Source organism: Rhinichthys klamathensis, unplaced genomic scaffold (assembly GCF_029890125.1).
Source record: "Rhinichthys klamathensis goyatoka isolate OS25496 unplaced genomic scaffold, OSU_Roscu_1.1 h1tg000098l_1, whole genome shotgun sequence".
Classification (NCBI taxonomy): Eukaryota; Metazoa; Chordata; class Actinopteri; order Cypriniformes; family Leuciscidae; genus Rhinichthys; species Rhinichthys klamathensis.
In genome coordinates, this window is record NW_026606637.1 from 5,465,608 (window position 1) to 5,486,179 (window position 20,572).

A 20,572-nucleotide genomic window follows, 5' to 3' on the forward strand; every position below is an offset into this window, starting at 1 on the left:
GACAGGAGCTTCATATCAAGTTTGAATATGACAGTGTTAGTGTGCTCTCTGTGTGCGCTCATAGAATGAATAATAGCTTCAATGCCGTTCAGCTCTTCAGTAGAGGCATTCAAGCTTTCTTTACTCTCCCACAATCCTCTGGGGTGAGTGTCAAGGGTACATCTGAATACCCTTAATCAAATTGTGCCACCTTTTCCCCCTCTCCTCTCTCCCTGTTGACTCTAGGTCACTTTTTTTCTGACTCGCTGGACCTGTGATGATATGAATTAATTCTGTATGATTATATTTTATTACTTTATCCCCTTTTTCTCAAAATTTATATCCATCAGTCACCCAGAGGCTAGTTCTCATGAAGTCACCTCTCTTGTCTGAAAGACATAGTCCAATGTTTGAAACTTTTGACTTTCAATAGACTCTATGGACAATCCTTTCCGCATATAGCCTTAGTGGCCACTGCAACTCCCAGGGCAGTATAGTGTATCGAAATTGTAAAATTAAGAAAATTAAGCTAAGAATTAAATCTTGTGAAAGTGTCCAGGGCAAAGTAATTTTGATACGATTCACCTTTACGCTAAAGGTGTTTAAAGCTTGTGAAACTCATTCCTTACATGATATGTTATATACAGTAACATAATGTTATATTTATGGTATGTATGTGGTATTGTGATCAACAGTTATTACAAATATAACACAAAGAGTTTGCTACCCCCACAGTTTGCTATAGTTGCCCATTACAGATTCAACACCATGGGCTCCTGGGCATGAGGGGTCTGTTACAAACCAAAAAGGGTCCAAAATTAAGACTATGCAAGAGCCAAATGCAAGTAAAATTGGCTTTGCCATGTAGAATCCTTTTTTTTTTTTTCAGTTCCAGTTTTTTTCAGACCTGCAACACAATACATGATTTTTAATCACAATATATGAACGATAATACGACCCTCGTGTACAGTAATTGACATAAGGGATTCAAATTAGCCAGAACTCCATATGGTAATATGCATGTAGTGATTGTTTATTTGACATTTCACTTCCTCTCTAGAACTTCTCAAGAACAAAGAATAGAATATAGAGTACATACACTCACCGGCCACTTTATTAGGTACACCATGCTAGTAACGGGTTGGACCCCCTTTTGCCTTCAGAACTGCCTCAGCTCTTCGTGGCATAGATTCAACAAGGTGCTGGAAGCATTCCTCAGGGAGTTTGGTCCATATTGACATGATGGCATCACACAGTTGCCGCAGATTTGTCGGCTGCACATCCATGATGCGAATCTCCCGTTCCACCACATCCCAAAGATGCTCTATTGGGTTGAGATCTGGTGACTGTGGAGGCCATTTTAGTACAGTGAACTCATTGTCATGTTCAAGAAACCAATTTGAAATGATTAGAGCTTTGTGACATGGTGGAAGTAGCCATCAGAGGATGGGTACATGGTGGCCATAAAGGGATGGACATGGTCAGAAACAATGCTCAGGTAGGCCGTGGCATTTAAACGATGCCCAATTGGCACTAAGGGGCCTAAAGTGTGCCAGGAAAACATCCCCCACACCATTACACCACCACCACCAGCCTGCACAGTGGTAACAAGGCATGATGGTTCCATGTTCTCATTCTGTTTACGCCAAATTCTGACTCTAACATCTGAATGTCTCAACAGAAATCGAGACTCATCAACATATGTAAAAACATATGTTGTCATAACTTATTGATAATATATATTTTTCACAGCATGAGTATATCTATATTTTGTTTACCTGGTTATCTGTTTAATGTGGTGACGTTTAATATACCGACAGCCTCTGTATTTCCGTTTAGTCACTTGTTAGCAAACCGCCTTTTTCAAGACAAACAAAAGCTTAAAAAAAAAGCTTGTTTAACCACAGTCCTTATTTCAGGTAGGCTATTTAACCAAAAACCTATTTAAAAACCCATTGACTTCAGGACAATGGAACTGCAAGTGCTAAAATGCTAATTCGTTTTTGGTTTTCGGCCTACAAAGATACGTCATCCCTGTTGGCAATAGGTTTGCCTGAGCATCCCAGCAGAAGGCTTTATTGGCATAGGCTTAAATTAGTCATATATATTTGCATATATATTATAAGGGGATTATGATTAGTATATTTAACATAAACAACACTCATCTAACAAATACCCAGCTAAAGCCAAGCATGCATTACATTTCCTCGAAGGGAAGTTGCGTCTAAGTTCTGTCCTGTAGACTCCTCTTTACTCCCTGATGGGTAGCCGGCTCATTACGAGCTTTGTCATCTCGACTGTTACGACTGTGACAGCTCCTAATGAAATCTTCCCTCACAAATGTTACCTGCGTTTAAGTCCTGTCACTCTCCCTCTCTAATGAGCAGCACCTCACAATCTGAGGCCGCAGTGACATTTTGGTCCCAGCGATTTTTCTCCCCCCTGCTCTCAGCGGGGGCTCTCGGAGAAAATCATCCCCCACTCATGGCCTGGATATTGAAATTTCCGTCAGTAGTTTCAGCTCATTGTGACCAAGTGGCAACTCTTCACACAACGGCAGCCATGTCGAAGGGAACAAAGTTCACGAGGGCTTCTTGTACAGGAATGTCATACGCCCACCATGTATTTCATTGTCTCGGGAGGGGGAGGCATCATTCATGATGCGGTGTTATTGAAGGTTGGAATTATATTTTGACAACGGATTGAACTTTGATGCTGCTTTTCCTTGTCTTTTGGCTGAATTGGAAAACGGTGTGAAAGAAACAGGGAAAAATGGGGGGGAAGTGTAAAGACTGTCAACATGCTGCTGTCGCGTAGAACAGTGTCGCTGTGCGGCTGGGGTGGATGCTCCCTTTGACACGGCCGCCACATGGGAAGTCGACGCATGCACGCCTGACAGTGCCTGCTAGAAACACAACACAATCCCTCGCTTCGCTTCTGCTAACGCAATAATATAAGCCGTCAGGGTAGGTGGATGGGTGGATAAACAGTGCAGAAACACATCAATACATTTAGCAGATTCTCTTTTTTTTCACTTTTGTTTTTATTAATACTTTCCACGAATAGACTACTAAACAAGTTTTGAAACTTTTTTAGGTCTAATTCTTGAAGCTTTTTTTTTTTTCCCACAAATAGTCATTGACGTGAAGTGCTTTAATGTCAGAAGGCAATGATTGTCAGCCTCAGGAAGTCAAACTAATTATTACATGATTTTCTGTTTGTTTTGTACGAGATTGGAGCAACCTTGTTACTATAATTTGGGCCAGTAAAATTCTGATTTGCTTGTTTTTTTTTTAAGTTTCTGTCAATATACATTAAATAACAGTATTGAAATTAAAATTGAATTATTCAATTTTTTTAAATTGCTGATTCATAATAGGCTATGTATAAATGTACATGCATGCATACAAAGAACAAACAAAGCAAATCTGCTATATATATATATATATGTATGCATGAAAGTAAATGTATACATATTATAAATGTATGTTACTAAAATTGGAGATAAATGACTTTGATCAGGGTCTGAACTAAAATTTGCAGGACAGGGCCGGATTTGAGGAACCCTGTTCTAAAATAACAATACAATATATAAATTCAAACTAAAACCATAAACATAAACAAAAAATTCAAAACAAATACTAATACAAATGATCAAACACAACAACTAAAAACTAAAAATTTGTATAATATTAAACTTATATATATATATATATATATATATATATATATATATATAGATTTAGGAATTAAAGGCTAAGGATAATTTTAAGTTAGATAATACTTTGTAATAAATCTAATAGTTACTTTAAAAAAAAAGTTGTGGTACAAAACCACAACTTCCCTAATCGTGGAAAGTGTCTAACACCTTCTGACCAACTGATCTCTCTCTCTCTCTCTCTCTCTCTCTCTCTCTCTCTCTCTCTCTCTCTCTCTCTCTCTCTCTCTCTCTCTCTCTCTCTCTCTCTCTCTCTCTCTCTCTCTCTCTCTCTCTCTCTCTCTCTCTCTCTCTCTCTCTCTCTCTCTCTCTCTCTCTCTCTCTCTCTCTCTCTCTCTCTCTCTCTCTCTCTCTTTCTTTCTCTCTCTCTCTCTCTCTCTCTCAAGTATATGGGAGCGGCTGCTAAAGCTTTTAGCTACATGATGCATGTTTTCAAGCCTGGGGCTTGTTTTGCCAGGATTTGTGAGAATCCTTGTACTAGGCAGGGATCGGAGAAAGCACTCGTATCACTTTGTGCCCTGGTATACATCCCCAAGTGTGGCTAGAGGATGTTTTCCTTTGAGAGAGTCCTCAGCCTGCTCTTCTGTCTGTGCTGTAGGAAAACAGATGAGAAACAAAGAGAATCTAGATCCAAGCTCGTGTGTTTCATGACATCAATAGCAAGAAAAAAACAAAAAAACATTGAAAGAACAACTCATGGAAGAACAGCAAAACAGGGCAGCTTGTCTAGCATGCATATGTTTGTTTACTCTAGTTTTTAAGTTTTTTTTTTCCTGTGGACAGTTTCAGTGGAGAGATTTTCCTTTCGCACAGTCCTGAGTGAATCTCACAAAAGTATACGTCATACCAGTGGCGGGCAGTGCATTTCACACCTAGGCCTTCTGTCCTACCTGAATTAATAACTTTTAATAGTGTAGCAGTGCAAAGACTCTATAATTGTTGTTTTTATTTTGCACCCGCAGTTATTGGGTTAATGCGGTGAGTTTGGAAAAGGCCGGTAGAGAGAAACGAGCGCGTGAGTTCGGCTGGTGCGTTTGTGTACAGTTGTTCTTGCGTTCCGATTATAAGTTCAGAAACGGAGCCTCCCTTATCTTGTCGTTCAATGGTTACAATAGTATGGATGTTTGAAAAAGAAATTAAGTTTCGATCATAAATTTAAAAGAAAAAATTAAGAAAATCATATTCACCACGGGAAAAAAAGCATTATACTCACCAAAACTACTGATTATTTTTTACACAAAATCCATCCTTATTTCTTTCCTCAGGAAGACTTAAATTACTCTGTTGTACAGGCTATCTGTGCGTTTCAGTTCCAACAATAACGAGTCTAATGCTGAAAGTCGAGTCCCGTCATATTTCTAGCATAAGTTTTAATTCGCTTTAGAGAGTGTCTGCTCGACAGAAGCAGTGGACACAGTCACCGCATAACCTGACGATGTGTACCGCTGTCCCATGCTCTCACACAGAGTTTTGAACAAAAGCAATGAGATCAGCGGGACTTTTGCCTTCAAAATCATTCGTGGCATAACTTACATTAGTCAGTTTTTACCCGGACAGATCGAATAGAGTTCCGTGACTCTGCGTTAAGCTCAGGCTGAATAAGGGATTTTTTTTTCCGGTAGGTTTGAACCTGCTGGGGGTCGAGGAGGGAAAGAAACATTAATTTGTGGGTTGAAAAACTATTAAATCTACAGGAATATATTTTAGTTTGCAGTTCGCTACAGATGCGGATAGCCTACTGACTACCAGTAATAGTACGGGCTCTGAGCATCCAATCAAAGAACGTGAAAATGCCGACGTTATTGTATGCCTGCTAGATGGCCCCGCTGCAGTCAAATCGAAATCTGATTGGCTGATTAAATCTGACTGCTTATCTGATTGGTTAAAGCAACGGTTTCATTGCCATACATTGCAAGCTACAGGCGCCCGCACTGTCGATTCTGAAGGCCTGAGGGCAGATTTCTTTGACCCTGGCAACGCATGATGGCTGAAATATGATTGGATAAAAGCGCTAAAATAAACATACACTACTGGAAGCAGCGCAACCAAGAGAAAAGCTATGAAATTAAGAGAATGAACTATTGGGAATAATTTAATACTCATTCATGGAAAAAATATATTAAAGTGCAAGTCAGTGATTCTGATAGTGTTTAGGCCAGCAGAGAAGGCCTTGCTGGCCCTGGCGGCCCACCACTGCGTCATACCATTATTATTTTTTTCTTTAAAATATCATTCATTAATCATTAACACAAACATTCAACGTGCATTATGTAGTCGATTTAGACTCTTTGAAGACAATTAAGCCTGATAATTTTGTATGACAAGCATATTTCCCAATTTTCATTAATGTAAATAAAATATAATCCTTAAATAAAATAATTGAAAAATATTGCAATGTAACATTATGTAAAATATATGTAATATATCACATAAATAATATATATAAAAGTATTTATTCATTATGTTAGTATTCATTTTTGGCTGATTTCAATAATCGAGAATCTAATCAAAATCACCATTTAAAAAAAATTGAATTACAAAGACATTTTTTAAAATAATTTAAAATAAAAATTTTATTAGTGACGTTTTTGTGAGATTTACCTCTACTTAAACGTGAAAAAAAAAAGGATTGCCTTTCTGTATTGTGTTATTTTTTCAGGGAGGAGAAAAAAAAACCCATCCCTTGTCTTTCCCAGGCCCTTTCAGTGAGTAAACTACCCGGGCTCATCGAGCTAAATGTGTTCCCAGCAAAGCATACATACATCATACTAAGATCTCAACTGAGTGTGTGATTATACTCATCAGTGCTTATTGCGTTCTGCCATGCAGGGCACAGTCAAGGCTCATGATACTAATACACTTTTAAGCCATCCTCTTCAGTAACATTTACACTGGAATCGACGTCGAGGCGGTCTCGTCAGATACAAGTGACTCCATGTGGCTCCAAATGCACGCAGATGTCAATGGGCTCAATCTCAACCCAGTCCACCTCCGAGCATCGATTACTCAGTCAGCATCCCGGAGTCCCGGCGGTCGGGTGTATCCTACCGGAGCACTGCATTAAAGAGTGGCCGGGCATGAAGTAGCAGTTTATCAGTCAGAGGTGAATAGCAATCGATGCGGGCGTAAGGACGGATATGGAAATGCTTTTGTAGGCAGAGCTTGCGAGTCAGTGCCAGTTGAACGATGATAAATCAATCTAGCGTGTTATGACAGGGAAAGAGCGCATGATTGTGGAGTCTGTTTGTGTGCGTTTCGCTTCCTACTGGACACACGGTCGGTTTGCAGTAGCTGTGGTCACGCAGTGGATTTGCAGCGAACCCTGATGCCTTTGATCAACAGACTGGAACCTGGTGGAAAGAGAAAGAAAGAAAGAGACTGAGGTGAACCCAGCTGTAGAGGTCACACCGAGGGTTCCAGCCGGGGCCGTAACCCCTCTCAGGGATGAAGTGACAAGCTGGTGAAGGGAATTAATGCCTCGCAACATTTCCAGGCTTCACGAGAACCGAGACACGATGCGGTTTAAATAAAAGCTTTGGCTCATAATGGATCAATTTGATGAGATATAAATACAGACATCCTGTCATTACAGAACGAGAAGGGCTTTTACATGGCGAGTTGATTGCGTTTTTTAAAAAACTAGAATCCATTTTGCAGAAAACTTTGCTTTTAAACATAAATGCAGATACGTGGAATGCCGCTTTATTTGTATTCCTGATAAATTCCGCTAACCTGAAGTATTAAACTTCGGAAATTAATTTGGCCCGAAATACTTAACGTGCAGATTTTTATGAAGAACTAAAGCCCAAAACCTTTTTAACTTTTGTTCCCTTAAGACTACTAATATTTCCTTCAAGAAATGTAAATGTAGTAAATGAAAGGCATTTAATAGTTGGTGTTATTCTGCAGAGTCTTATTTTGACAGTATTTCGCTGTCTGATGGAAACACTGAGTAGCTTTTTTATTAGTGTAACACGGGAGGTCGAATGACCTGATTCATCGGTATAAATATTTATATTTGTTTTTGTATGCAAATACAGTTTTCTTCCCCCCAGAAGCTGTCAACTAATTTCTGAAGTTACAAAGGTCGTAGCCCAGACCAGAAAACATAGTGAGCGCACTGCCCTCTCCTTCCCTTAAAATGAATTTGACCCAAATATAACGTACAAATTCCACTTTATGAATAACCAAAACCTTTGCTTACAACTGTTTTTTTTCCCCCCTTTTTGTTTTGTTTGTTTGTATTTGGAATAGTTAATTCTGTCATCCCTTACTCACCCTCAAGTTGTTCCAAACCTGCATGAGTTTCTTTCTTCTACAGAAAACTAAAGAAGATATTTTGAAGAATGTCAGTAACCAAACAGTTGATGGACCCTATTCACGTCCATAGTATTTTTTCCCCCCATAGAAGTCAATGGGGTCCATCAACTGTTACTGGTTACCCATATTCTTCAAAATATCTTCTTTTGTTATCAACAGAAGAAAGAAATTCAAGCAGGCTTGGAACAACTTGAGGGTGAGTAAGTGAAGACAAAATGGCTGAGCGATCCCTTTAAGAGTACTAGTATTTCCTTTAGGAAATGTACATCCAGTAAATGAAAGGCATTTTATTGTCGATATTCTTCTGTGGAGTCTCATTTTGACAGCTTTTGCCCATCTGATGTATACACTAAGTTTCCATAGTAGGTTTTTTTGACATTTTGAGAAAGTCAGTCTTCGCAAACATGTTTTGTACTGATGGCAAGATTAACTCTAAGCCAGGCCTCGGTCAGGCCTGATCTCTGCCTTTGCCTGTCTGCTTGTTCTATTCACCCCTGGTCTTCATGTCAGCTAGAGTCTGGGCGGCGCTCGAATTCTCCACCCTATATAATGAAGACTGCTCTCAAAGCAATTATCTACTGATAAAAATCGTTCTCTGTAATAAGCTGCAGAATTGTGAAGCTGCAAGACAGGGATATTGAGGTCATTTTCATTATAGTTGGTATTATTGTGTGAGCTTATTTTGTGTTAGTTGTGTTGTCGGACAAGGATTTAGTCTATTTTCTTTTTTCTTTGCAGGGCTGCTTATGGTGATAAAATCACTTAAAATGAATTCATAGTCACCAATGATGCTTTTCCTAACTTAAAGTGTATTTTTATATTTAATTCTAAGAAATGTGTATGCCTCTGGGTAAACTTCAGTGAAAGTAATAATAATACAATATGCATTACATTTAACCTTAATTTAATTGCTATTGTTGTTATTATTATTGAATTCTGAAGGTTACAGTTATTGCATATTGTAACATATATAGACACATATTTGGCCATTAAAACAAGTTAGTGAAACAGCAAACATGGTAAAAGTAATGCATAAAAGTATAAACACGTTTTTGTTTTGTCCAACAAATATTCCAATGAATCATTTTTAGAAAAATATTCAATTTTGAAAACATGTGACAACTTGCCCCAACCTGATATTTATCTTCGATTTTCACTGAATTTGCCACAATGTTTTGTTTGAATGCAAAAAATTAACTGTACTTTTTAATCTAATCAAATGTTTCGCCTTGTCTCACCACCTTCTCCATTTAATTTTCTTTTTCTTTTTCATGTAACACAGGACATCAAATGACCCGATTTGTTGAACTGAACATTTACCTTTTGTGTTTAGCTACAGTTTTTGTATGCAAATTCAGTGTTTATTTTTTTTTCCAGAGACGATCTGAATGGAAGAGTCCCAAATAATAACAAAGCTTTTTATTCAAAACAGCAGCTGTCTTTTTCAACCAATATCTGGAGTTTCAAAGGTCGTAGCCCAGACCAGAAAACATAGTGATTCACCAAAATAAAATGGACGCAATGCAGCGCACGGCCCTCTCCCTTCCCCTGTGTGGTCCATTAGAATGTGTGGGTCATGAGTTTTGGCCCCAGCTGTCTGATTAAATGGACAGATTGACTTTTGGCTGAGAGAGCTGCTTCATCCCCCAATCCTCTTGCCTCTCTCTCTCTCTGTCACACACACACACACATACACACCCCTGCATGAGCACTGAAACCTTTGGCACGGTGCTGGCTTATTTTAAATGCGCTTCCTGCATGCACAAGTTCATCCGTGTTTGTTGTACGTCTGTGCGTGTGAGTGTTTCCTGCATTGTCTGAAACAATATTACTGAAAATAATAAGCCAGAAAACAGTATTTATCTTCACCGGCCTCTGACTTGCGTTGTTATTTTTGCGTTGTTTATTTCTGCTGTGCTTCTCTGTGTTATTTTGCTGATAAAAAAAGCAAACAGTGAGCATGTAGATATCTAACCCCTTCATGTATGATGCTCTTTAATTAATTAATTCATAATTATGGTACTTGCAAACATGGTATAGTAATTTCACAATTAGATATTTCCTTTAAGAATCAAATAAGTATGTAAAATACCAAGTTATGATCTGTATAATGACCCGCAGATCACATCTGGTGTAAAATAACAACGCAGTGCATCGGCTGTTGAATGCGTTTGGAAAATTCTGTGTATTATTTCCATGCAAAAACTAGGGAAACATGTTTATTAAACATTTTTGATTGTCAAAAACCAGCATTGAGTTGTTAACCCTGTTAAAAACAACACTTTCCCCCTTGATAAGTAGGCTAGATATATTTTTAACTTGAAATAAATATCTTATTTTGAGTTGTTACGTAAGGCCCAGATCTTACACCTTTAGTTCTACAAATGTTTATTTCATTTCAGTTTTAGCTTATATCTTCCCTTCTGAATTTTTTTGGGTTAAATACGGTGTCGTTTTTAAAACCAAGGATTTCAATGCGAGTTCTTTGTGTCTTTGAAGCACTTTTTGAAGGCTTGTTTGCTCTTGTATTTTCTCTCTGCTCCATCTTTTCCATTCTTGATCCTAGGTCCTCTTTCAAAGAAACAGAATGATGATTTAGCTGATAATGACGGTGCTGAGGATGAAGGTATTTTTTTGATGCCAAACTGATATGCATGACAAGGAGCCCTCCGGTTTTTTTCTTCTTTGTTTTTCTTAAATTTCTTGTCCTTTTTTGAGAGTGGAGATTTTTTTCTTGCTCGTTTTTTGCTGGATGTGTTTTGTCGTTTTTGCTTGATGTGACCTGTCTCCCGTCATTCCAGATACACATAATTGTAAATAACCCTTCATAGGCTCTTGCTTGAATATATTTTATTATCATTTCCTTTTAATTTTATATGTTGCATCTCACCTAAACAAACCAGAAACAAGCAAACAAAAAAGAAAACTAATAATCCTAAAATTAATTCTTAACACTTTTTGTGCATGATTTTCAACCCTCCTGCCTTTAAAAAAAAAAAACTATTCTGAGGTAATCCCCTGGTTAAAAAAAAAAAAAAAAAAAAAAAAAAAAAAATCCCCGATTGGTAATCTTCCGAAATTTAACCGGAAGCCCCCTGCAAAAATTTCCTATGCAACATTGTATGTTCCTGGAATCCAAACCGCCATGTCTGCATTTCCATCAGACTGTGCATCGATAGTCATTACTGTCCAGCCGTTGAGACGACTTTTAATTGTCCGATGTTTAGTGGACGTGCAAAAATCTATACAGATGCACAACAAATTAACACATCGATTAAATGCCTGGGCTGTAGACTGTAAAAGAGGTACAAAATTTAATGATAATAATCCCTGAGTGACTGTATGTGATAAAAGCATTTCCTTTTGTGTTCTTGTCAGAACCAAAGCACAGGGAAGACTGTCTCCTGTATAATCAAATGAAATAAGAACCAATTAAAGCAGGCTAAAACCAGGAAAGAGCCTCCTCGCTTTGATCTGCACATCAAAAGATTACAGCAACACAAATATACAGTGAGAATCCCGCAGAGTATTTCAACTCTCTTGAAAACCGACTGAATAATCCTCTAAAGCATGCCCGACGATATACTGGGGAAACACTCATCGCTGACATCAGACTCGGACTTGGTGTCTTCAGAGGCCTGGTTTGAATTTCTCTCAGGACACTCACAGCCACCCATCAGGTGTCTCCTCTTATTGGAGAATGCCGTACATCAAGCTACAATGGAAGTGTCCTCTCAAAACCAAGAGCTTCCCAAAGACTGCAACAACTGTGAATCTATTAAGAAGTCTCCAGTGATCGACAGTTCCTTTGACGCTAACGACAGTGTGTGCACGTGGAAAGCTCCCAATTCTTCTTTTCGAGGATCTGCTCAAACTCGTAATGTGATAAACTTTCAACCTGCACCTTTTTTGCTGTACGTACAGTTACATCAATCTGTTTTGAAGCCTTATCTTGTTAGTTACTCAATGTAGTTAGCTACTACTAAAAAGTATGAATGAATGCACTATTGAACTTGAATAGATAATTGAGCAGATCTACTCCAAACAAAACAAAACTATAATTTTCAGTATGTAAAACAGTAATGAACCACAGCTAAACTCGCTAACTTAATATTTAGCTATAAATAAGACCTAAATCAATAAATCGCTTGAATGCAACATATGTGACAGAACAGTTTAGAAGAATGTATTTAATTGTTACCACGGCCCATTCCACATACAATGATTTAGCATTTTGCTGTGCTAAATCTTTTGTTTTTGTTGTGTTTTAGCTTGTTTACTAAAATACGTGTTTCCAGAAACCTACACTGTTTTAAAATCTTGGACTATACCATCATGCTACCATGAAACGTGTAGCTGTGGCTTCGCTAGTAAGTAAAATGTTAGTGGTGTCGCTAGTTTCAGTAATTTACTCCACAGAACTAATGTTTACTTGTAAACGGAATTCAAACATTCACTAAAAGGACTTTAAACAGAGAAACACAAACCCAGTGTGTCCGAACACTCCAAGGTTATTGTAAACTGTTATCACAACGCTATCTCACGACCAATTCGTACGAATTCGTACGAGTGATTAAAAGGTGGCTAATTCGTACTAATTCATACGACCTCACTCATACGAATTCGTGCGATTTGTCTAAACCCACGTGATGGGTAGGTTTAGGGGCGGGGTCAGGGGTAGGTCTTTCGTACGAATTCATTGGGCAACTCGTAAAATATGTACGATTTAGCAAAAATCGTACGAATTTGTACGAGTGAGGTCGTATGAATTAGTACGAATTAGCCACCCTCGTAAAATTCGTACGAATTGCCGTGAGATCGGGCTGGTTATCACAGTTCTTAGCTTTTTGAAAGTCAGGTGACGGTTGAAGCAAACTGATTCTGAAGATCTCCGAATCAGACAGAAGTTAAACAAGAAATATCTTTACCCTTGACACAGCCTACTTACAAACTGTGGTAATTTAAATCAAGCTGTTTCTATCATGTGCCTCAGTAGTGAATTCATGTTCAAATGTACCCAAACGTGGTTAACATATAAGTAAATACGTTTATTTAAATTCCTCAGGCCTATCTGCGCATGCTTTTTGCTAAGTGGAAAAGGGCCGCCGTTTGGCTTTCAGACAGCTGTAGCTGATAGGGCTGAGAGGAGACACAGAGCGCACATTAATTATGTAGACATAACGCTACCTTATTACTGCACACTGCTTATACCAGCTGCCGTGGCATCGCCGACAGTTCTCGCCAACCAGCTCCTCTGATTTTATTTCATAGATCCAGTAATTGGCTTGATCACATCAGTGGCCCACTCACAGATATTAATATCCATTCTAATTAGTTTACATTTTTGTTTTTGATATAAAAGCCGCATACGGGCCATATCCCAGGATCATCAATCATATATAACAACTTCAAATGCCAAGGGATTCTCCAGATATGACTATTTGCTAGAGATTTACTAAAGCAAACTATCACCAAAATCAATAGCCACTTTTGACATATTCATTAATCTGGTGCTTTAGTATGAAACGTACAACGTTTATTGACTTTTTCCAAGCAATCGGTAGCAAAAGGCCCAAGAGACAATGCAAGTATGTGGTCTTAGATTGTGCCAGATCGAAAATCCAAAGAAATAGGATTTACAAAATTAAAAGTCTTACACAGCTGACCTTAAATTTTAAGTAACCGGCTCTTAATATCACAAAAATTGTCATTCCAAACTGTGGAACAAATACTTAAATAATTTGAACAATTTTGTCCATTAAATGGAGGTAATTGCGGTCCAAAACAACATTGGACCCCATTGACTTTCATTGTATGGACAAAAAAAACATAGCTTAGTGTGCAAGTCAACATTGTTGGTCACATTTCAACAGTGACAGAAAAAACTCTGTCCATGTTATCGTTTAGGAGTGACGTTTTGGAGAAAGGCCACGGTACACTGCACTTTTTGTTGACATTTGACATATGACATTATAAAAGACTGAGGAAAATACAAAAGAACTGGTGTGTGCATACACACGCGAACTCTGGCCTGTGGATGAAGAGTATTTCAGTCTGAATGAAGACTGGGATCAATGGAGTATTCATTTCTCTGAGGAATCACTTCCTGTCTTTCCCTCCCGCTGGACACTGATAGACTCACTGGGCTAGTTTACATTCTTCCGTGGCTCATGGGTCATTCAGTTCATTATCAAAATGAATATAAGATATTAAAACCTAGTTAATGCTTAATTTAAATAAAATCTTAAGAGCGACTGAATCTTGAGAGTTTTTTTGAATGAACAGCTTAACAAAGCACTCAATTCATGCACAAAGTCACAACACTGGCAGGAAGAGAAAAGACGGAACAGGAAGTGGTGAGATAAAATATGATGAGAAAAGAAAAGAGACATTATATGGCCTGATAAAGAAGAACCATTGAGTCCAAATATGACATCTGAGGATAACAGAAGAGAAGCTACAGTAAGGAACCCAGTGAGACAAGATGAGACAAGACAAAAACTGTTGTGAGCAAATCTCACTTTTAGCATTTTCAAAAGAACAAAAGGTGTGAGGTGAGATGAAATGAGAGAAGCTGAGACATTACATCTCTGATTAAAAGGAGAAGAAACGGGAAGGGGAGACGAGAAGAGAGGAGATGGGACGGGACGAGAAAAGAAAAGCGATGAGAAAGACATTTGGTCACCTGAATAAGAAGAACACTGTTCTTTGAGCATTTGGCAAGAAGAGACGAGACGGGCAGGAAGGGGCATAGCAAGATGAGACAATATGAGACATTACATTGCCTAAAAAAAGAACGATTTTGTGCAATTCCTACTTTTCAAGAGTGAAAAAAGTGGGACTGGACAGGAAAGGGAGAAGTGAGAATCACTTTGGAAAGAGAAGAACAAAGTAGATTGGACAGGATGAGGTGAGAGGACATGAGAGAAGATGAGATGAGACAAGAAAAGAGGCAAGACAAGAAATGACTGCCTGATGATGAAGAAAAATGACTGGGGACAGGTGAGACAAAATGAGATTGGCCAAAACAAGACGAGACAACAAAGAGACAAACCTATTGTGGGTTTTGTTCTGAGCATTTTGCAAGAGGAAAAAAAAGAAGAAACGGAAGGGGTAAGATGAGAAGAGAAGGCAATGAGACTAGATGAGAATCACCTGATACGCATAAAAACATCTCACTTTGAGCATTTTACAAGAGGAAAACGAGAAATGCCGAGAATGAGTTAACTGAGACAAGAAGAGAAATGAGAAACTGATAAAAAAGAACTATTGTGTGCACATTTGGCAAGAGGTGGTCTTGTTTAGGGGCCTTAAGAAAATTGTTTTGGAAAATGATTGCTTTTTTCATTTGCTTTTTTCGCTTGTTATGAGACCTCCCGGAAGCAGGTCCCTGCATGCCCAATAAAATAACTGAGATTTATGTGAAGGCTTTGCAACCATGATGAAATGGCACTCTCCCTCAAGCAAGACGAAAGTTATCATCTGCATCGCATTTGTGTTTTGAAAATACCTCCCTCGGACAGAGACCATTTGCCCAAAGTGGATTACTTTGCCTAAGCCATGTATGGAAATTTAAAAAGCGTGCAATTTCCATTGGTAAAAGAAAAATGGGATCTGAGAAGATGAGGTGAAGCGCAGGCGGATCCTATTCGGAGAGCGCGGACAAGGTCCCCTTACTTTAAGTTTGCCCACTTTGTTTCTTAGTTATGTTTCGAAGCTTTAGTTAATTCAAAGGATTACTTCAGAAATTAAAATGTCCATTTTAATTTCCGCTTTTTATTGCTGGCAGGCCCTTCAAGAAAAACAAAACAAAAAAAGGCAATCATAAAAAACAAAAAAAGTGATGTGCATTTTTCGATCACCAGGAACATGACATTCATATTGCCTAGGAAATTTCTAAAATCAAGTTTCAAAAATAAAGCCAATTTGAGCAAAATGGGAGCCCTCAGCTCTGAATGCATTTCTACAGCTGTCTACAGTAATTTGTCATTTAATTGTTTCTATCCTCCTTTTTCCAGACATTCGTGAAAGCGGGAGCCCCAAACCGGTGATGGTTTTCATTCACGGAGGATCATACATGGAAGGAACGGGGAATATGTTCGACGGAAGCATCTTGGCCAGTTACGGCAACGTCATCGTCATAACCGTAAACTATCGGCTTGGTGTGCTTGGTAAGCAATTCAATTTTTGCTTAACTTTACCCATCATGCATCAAGGTTTCCCGGTCAGTGTCCCATACGATATCCTCGGAATGGCTTGTTCTAGCTTTGTTTCTCTCCACAGAGGTACAATTTTCCTCCAGTGAAAGATGATTTAGTTGCTTGTGAATAGCCTCAAGCTCATAAGCATAAAACGGGTGAAGTGGCAATGCTCTCCACAGCGGCACGCATGCATGAAAACTTATTATAGAAAAGTTTGCTGTAGTTGTACATGATTTAAGGTGATAGTAAATACCGGAACTATCAAAGCTTTATGACCTTCCAGTTTCAATTGCAATACAACAACTCTAGCCTGTATGCGTCTCTCTCTGTCTCTTTCCCCATTGCTATGCCTCTCCCTCTGTCAGTTATCATTTTTCAATGCATCAGATTTGTGGAGAAAGAAAAAATTGTGTATGTTTTACTTAATGATTGAGATCGCCTCGAGCAAATGGTGCTGGATTCATTAATAAGCTTTGGAGAGTTTCTCCAAGAACGAGGTGCTTTCCATATTCCAGTTGTCTAGATATAAAGCATCGGTTATTAAGGAAAGTTAAGTGTTATTTTAGTTACGTACAAATGCAGTTTAGCACAGAAATATTTTGATGAAGTATCTTTTGCTGCCGCTGCTTTTCTCAGATTGCTTCATCAGTGTTTGTCTGCGAGGTTCTTATGCAAATGCAGCATTGTGTGTTCATGACAGATCCGTCAGTGTTTTCATTACATACAAATTCCTCAGTGATTGACAGTTATTATTTCAGATTAAAATGATGGAAGCTCATAGATGAACTCATATGATGCCTGTTTTATTTCACTGTGCTTAACATCTTATGCTGAAATGCATCTGTCTCCAGAGTGAATGTACAATGACTAGAACAAATCCACGAAAACCTTTGTTGCTTTTGCAAACACGCTTTTCTAATCTTTGATGGTAGCAAATAACTTCTATAAAGACATGAACCTGATCTTCTTAACACCCATCTGTGCTTTTAAGGGTCATTTGACTGCAACTTAGCAATAGTTTTCAGTCTGATCAACTTCATGACATCCTAAATATGAAAATAGTGCATGTTTAATCCGGTTATTGAAGGAAAATGTGTAAATTGTGATGCAGGGTCCGTTTGATCTTCAGTGGTAATAGCACGTTATGCAATGGATGTCTGTCAAAGTGATGACTTGTCAATTGAATAAGAGTCATGGTCACTACAACTCATGTACCGATTCATTTGTGGGGCGTTTGTTCAAATAGACTTGTTAAAGACACATTAGCAGCTGCTGCCAGTCTTACAAAGGGTTTTTATTGCCAGTTTAATTAAGTTGTTCACATCTGTACAGTATAAAGGCCCGTTCACATGCACCAAGGACGATAACTATAAAGATAACGATAAAGATATAGTTCTAAAAATCTTTCTCAATATTAAAGAATAGCAGAGTTCGCACCACAGCTATAACGATAACGGGACTTTCAGAACGATTTTATCCAGCTGATGAACGATAAAAACATTGACAGCCAATCAGAATCCATCCCAATGAGCTTGAGCATTTAAAGCGGCAGACAACCACTCACTTAGAAACAGAACTAAATCGATAGTTATCTTTATAGTTATCTTTGTAGTTATCTTTGTAGTTGTCATTCTTGCTGTGAATAAGTCACCATTTTGACCAGTATTAGGGTGCTGGCAGATGCTAATATGCTGGTGGCATGAGGCATCTGTTATAGTGTGAGTCGTTAGTCTGTGCTCCATAAAAATATTCAAGAATGAATGCATGGATTCTGAAATTAGCATCAGTTATTTGCATCAGAATCTTCTCAGCATATCTCTCCGTTGGTAAATGAGGCTCAGTGTGATCTTTCTCCCTTAATGATTCAGTTCTCAGCCATCTTCCCTCAGTCGCCCTTAGCTTTTTATAACAAATCCACTGCTGATTATTGGCTATTTTTTTTTCCCTAGCTAAGGCGCACAGATCCATTAGGGGGTTTAAGCATGTGCCCGCATGCCACAACCCTTAATTTATTGTTGCTATGTTTTTCTCATGGTTGTCTGGGGTTTGGCTAAGCTCCGGAGCGGCCTCTGGGAAAGGTGTAATGGTGAGAGGGCCTAATGGATTATAGAACTGCACACAGTCTGAGTGTCATTATCAGAACTGTTGTAGATTTATGGAGCGAGTCGCTCTCGTCATGCCCCCCTGAACAAAACTGCTCTCCGACAGCTAATCAGCTGGCATAAGGGCCTGTTTTACCGAGTGCCACCATCATATTTTTTATTTTTTGGTAGTGCTGGTGTCCCAATCCTCTTTAGCAACTATCCTTAACCTAAAATAGCGCCATACCTATAAGGAAAATATTACTGGCTCCAGAGTTAATGTGCGAAATTTAGGCGATATTTAGAGTGAAATATGAAATTTTGCTAAGCAATCATAAGTTCAATTAAATTCAATTAAAATATTCTGTATAATGCTTGTTTCATAGTTATAATTTAGGAAATATTCTGTAACTAGACGAGTGTATCAAATAAAATGTTCTTATGGCAGCAATATAACATGTATTCATTTAGTTAAAGGAATAGTTTACTTCAAAATTCTGTCATCATTTACTCACCCTCAAGTTTCAAACCTTTATGAATTTCTTTCTTCTGCTGAACACAAAAGAAGATATTTTGGAGAATGTCAGTAACCAGACAGTTGATTGGCCCCATTGACTTCCATAGTAGGAAAAAAAAAATACTATGGAAGTCAATGGGGTTTGAAACAACTTGAGGGTGAGTAAATGATGACAGAATTTTCATTTTGAAGTCAACTAATCCTTTAAGCAGACACAACAAAGATGTTAGGCAGCGATTGCAATTTGTGCATATAATGATTACAATATCAGGATAATATTGTACAGGGTTTTTTTTTATGTCGATCCAAAGTTGGCGTCAGCTAAAGTCTTCATACGTATCATACGTTCATACGTGACTTTTGCGAAATCTTGCAAATAAAATCAGATTTTCACAGAAACCTGCTAAAAAACTATACTTTAATGGGTCCAAGTGGCTAGCTGGTCTTCCAGTGCCTATAACCCTTCTAAAACCAGCTATGGTCAGATAAAACCACCAAACTAGCTTAGGCTGGTTTATGGTATTATTTTTTATCAGGCAAATTACCCCTAAACTTTTTTTTATTGGGAACAAAAAGATCATATTAAGACCACATAATGTCTTCTAAAAATATAACATTTCATTTTTGAAGGAGCGTCTCTCGCTGCTTGTGGATGACGCACTGAGTTACAGTAAAACTGTTAACCAGATCTAAATTGATTTGAGTCATCAGCACTTGTTAGTCAGTATGTGTGTGTTTGGTTGGCTGCTGCGCTGGTGTAAAGCAGATGCAGTCGCCGGCGGAGGTGTGTGCTCACGTGCCGCTTAGTTTGGTTGTTTACTTCTTTGTCAAGACTTCACCGCATTGCTCACCCTGTAATAATTGGTTTGCTGTTTTGCTTTAATCATTCCATGTGGCCCAGTGTTGAGGATTATTATTTTTCATGCTTATTAATTTTCTTCTCCCTTGAAACAAATACCCATGATGTTTCAGTTTCATTAGTCTTTTGCTTTCTCCAACCTCCACCTCTCTTGCTTTCTCTCCACGTTTTTGCCTTCAGCGTCTTCTATCACCTACTCTCTCTCTCTCTCTCTCTCTCTCTCTCTCTCTCGTTCCCCTCAGTCATATGCTTGCTTAAGTGTAAGCCCGCCACAGGGTCTTTAAGGAAGCATGTATGATGTCTGACCCTATTCAGGAAGCAGTGTGTCTGGGGAGATGCTTCATTGGAGGGTGTTTATTAATCTTAACAAGCATTTAACAACTCTGCAGGATCGTCCCTCGTCCATTATTTTGCCTCTCCAATGCTTGCTGCTAGAACTGGCTGTTGTTGAATCGGGTGGTCAGTTTAACCCTATATATATATATATATTTTTTATAATTGATATATTTTTTCTTTTTGCTCCTCTTCTTTGTAATATAATTTTTAAAGCTTAGACTTATGATGCTTTCACACTAGCAGTTTCTGTGCGCAAAAGTGGGATTTGATTGATATCAGAATTCGGTTCGTTTGGATGATGTGAACGCTGTTTTCCAAACTCGGGTGCGCACCCATCTACTGTGCCTGAGTTCATGTGAACTCCTGTACGCTTCACTACTGATATGAACACAATCGTACTAAATCGCGGAAGTGATCCGCTATTAATATGATTTGGAAAACTTTTTGAGTGTTCATACTTACTTTCCTGATAAGCGTGACTGATGCACTTCAAGCAGAGAGAATATCTTGTTTCTGCTGGATTCCCGCATTATTTAAAACATTCTCAGTACATTTGCAGCA

At 38.4% G+C, this 20,572-nt stretch overlaps 1 protein-coding gene across 7 annotated transcripts in view; it reads left to right on the forward strand.

The window, feature by feature from the left end:
- Positions 1 to 20,572, forward strand: part of nlgn1 (neuroligin 1) — a 232,618-nt gene that overhangs the window by 77,410 nt on the left and 134,636 nt on the right. For 4 of the 7 annotated variants that reach the window (XM_056252793.1, XM_056252794.1, XM_056252797.1 and 1 more), the window contains 2 exons: positions 10,584 to 10,643; positions 16,036 to 16,188. In XM_056252793.1, coding sequence (XP_056108768.1) covers positions 10,584 to 10,643; positions 16,036 to 16,188 — 213 coding nt within the window. The remainder of the gene's footprint in view (positions 1 to 10,583; positions 10,644 to 16,035; positions 16,189 to 20,572) is intronic. The other 3 variants (XM_056252799.1, XM_056252796.1, XM_056252798.1) reach the window with 1 other exon arrangement.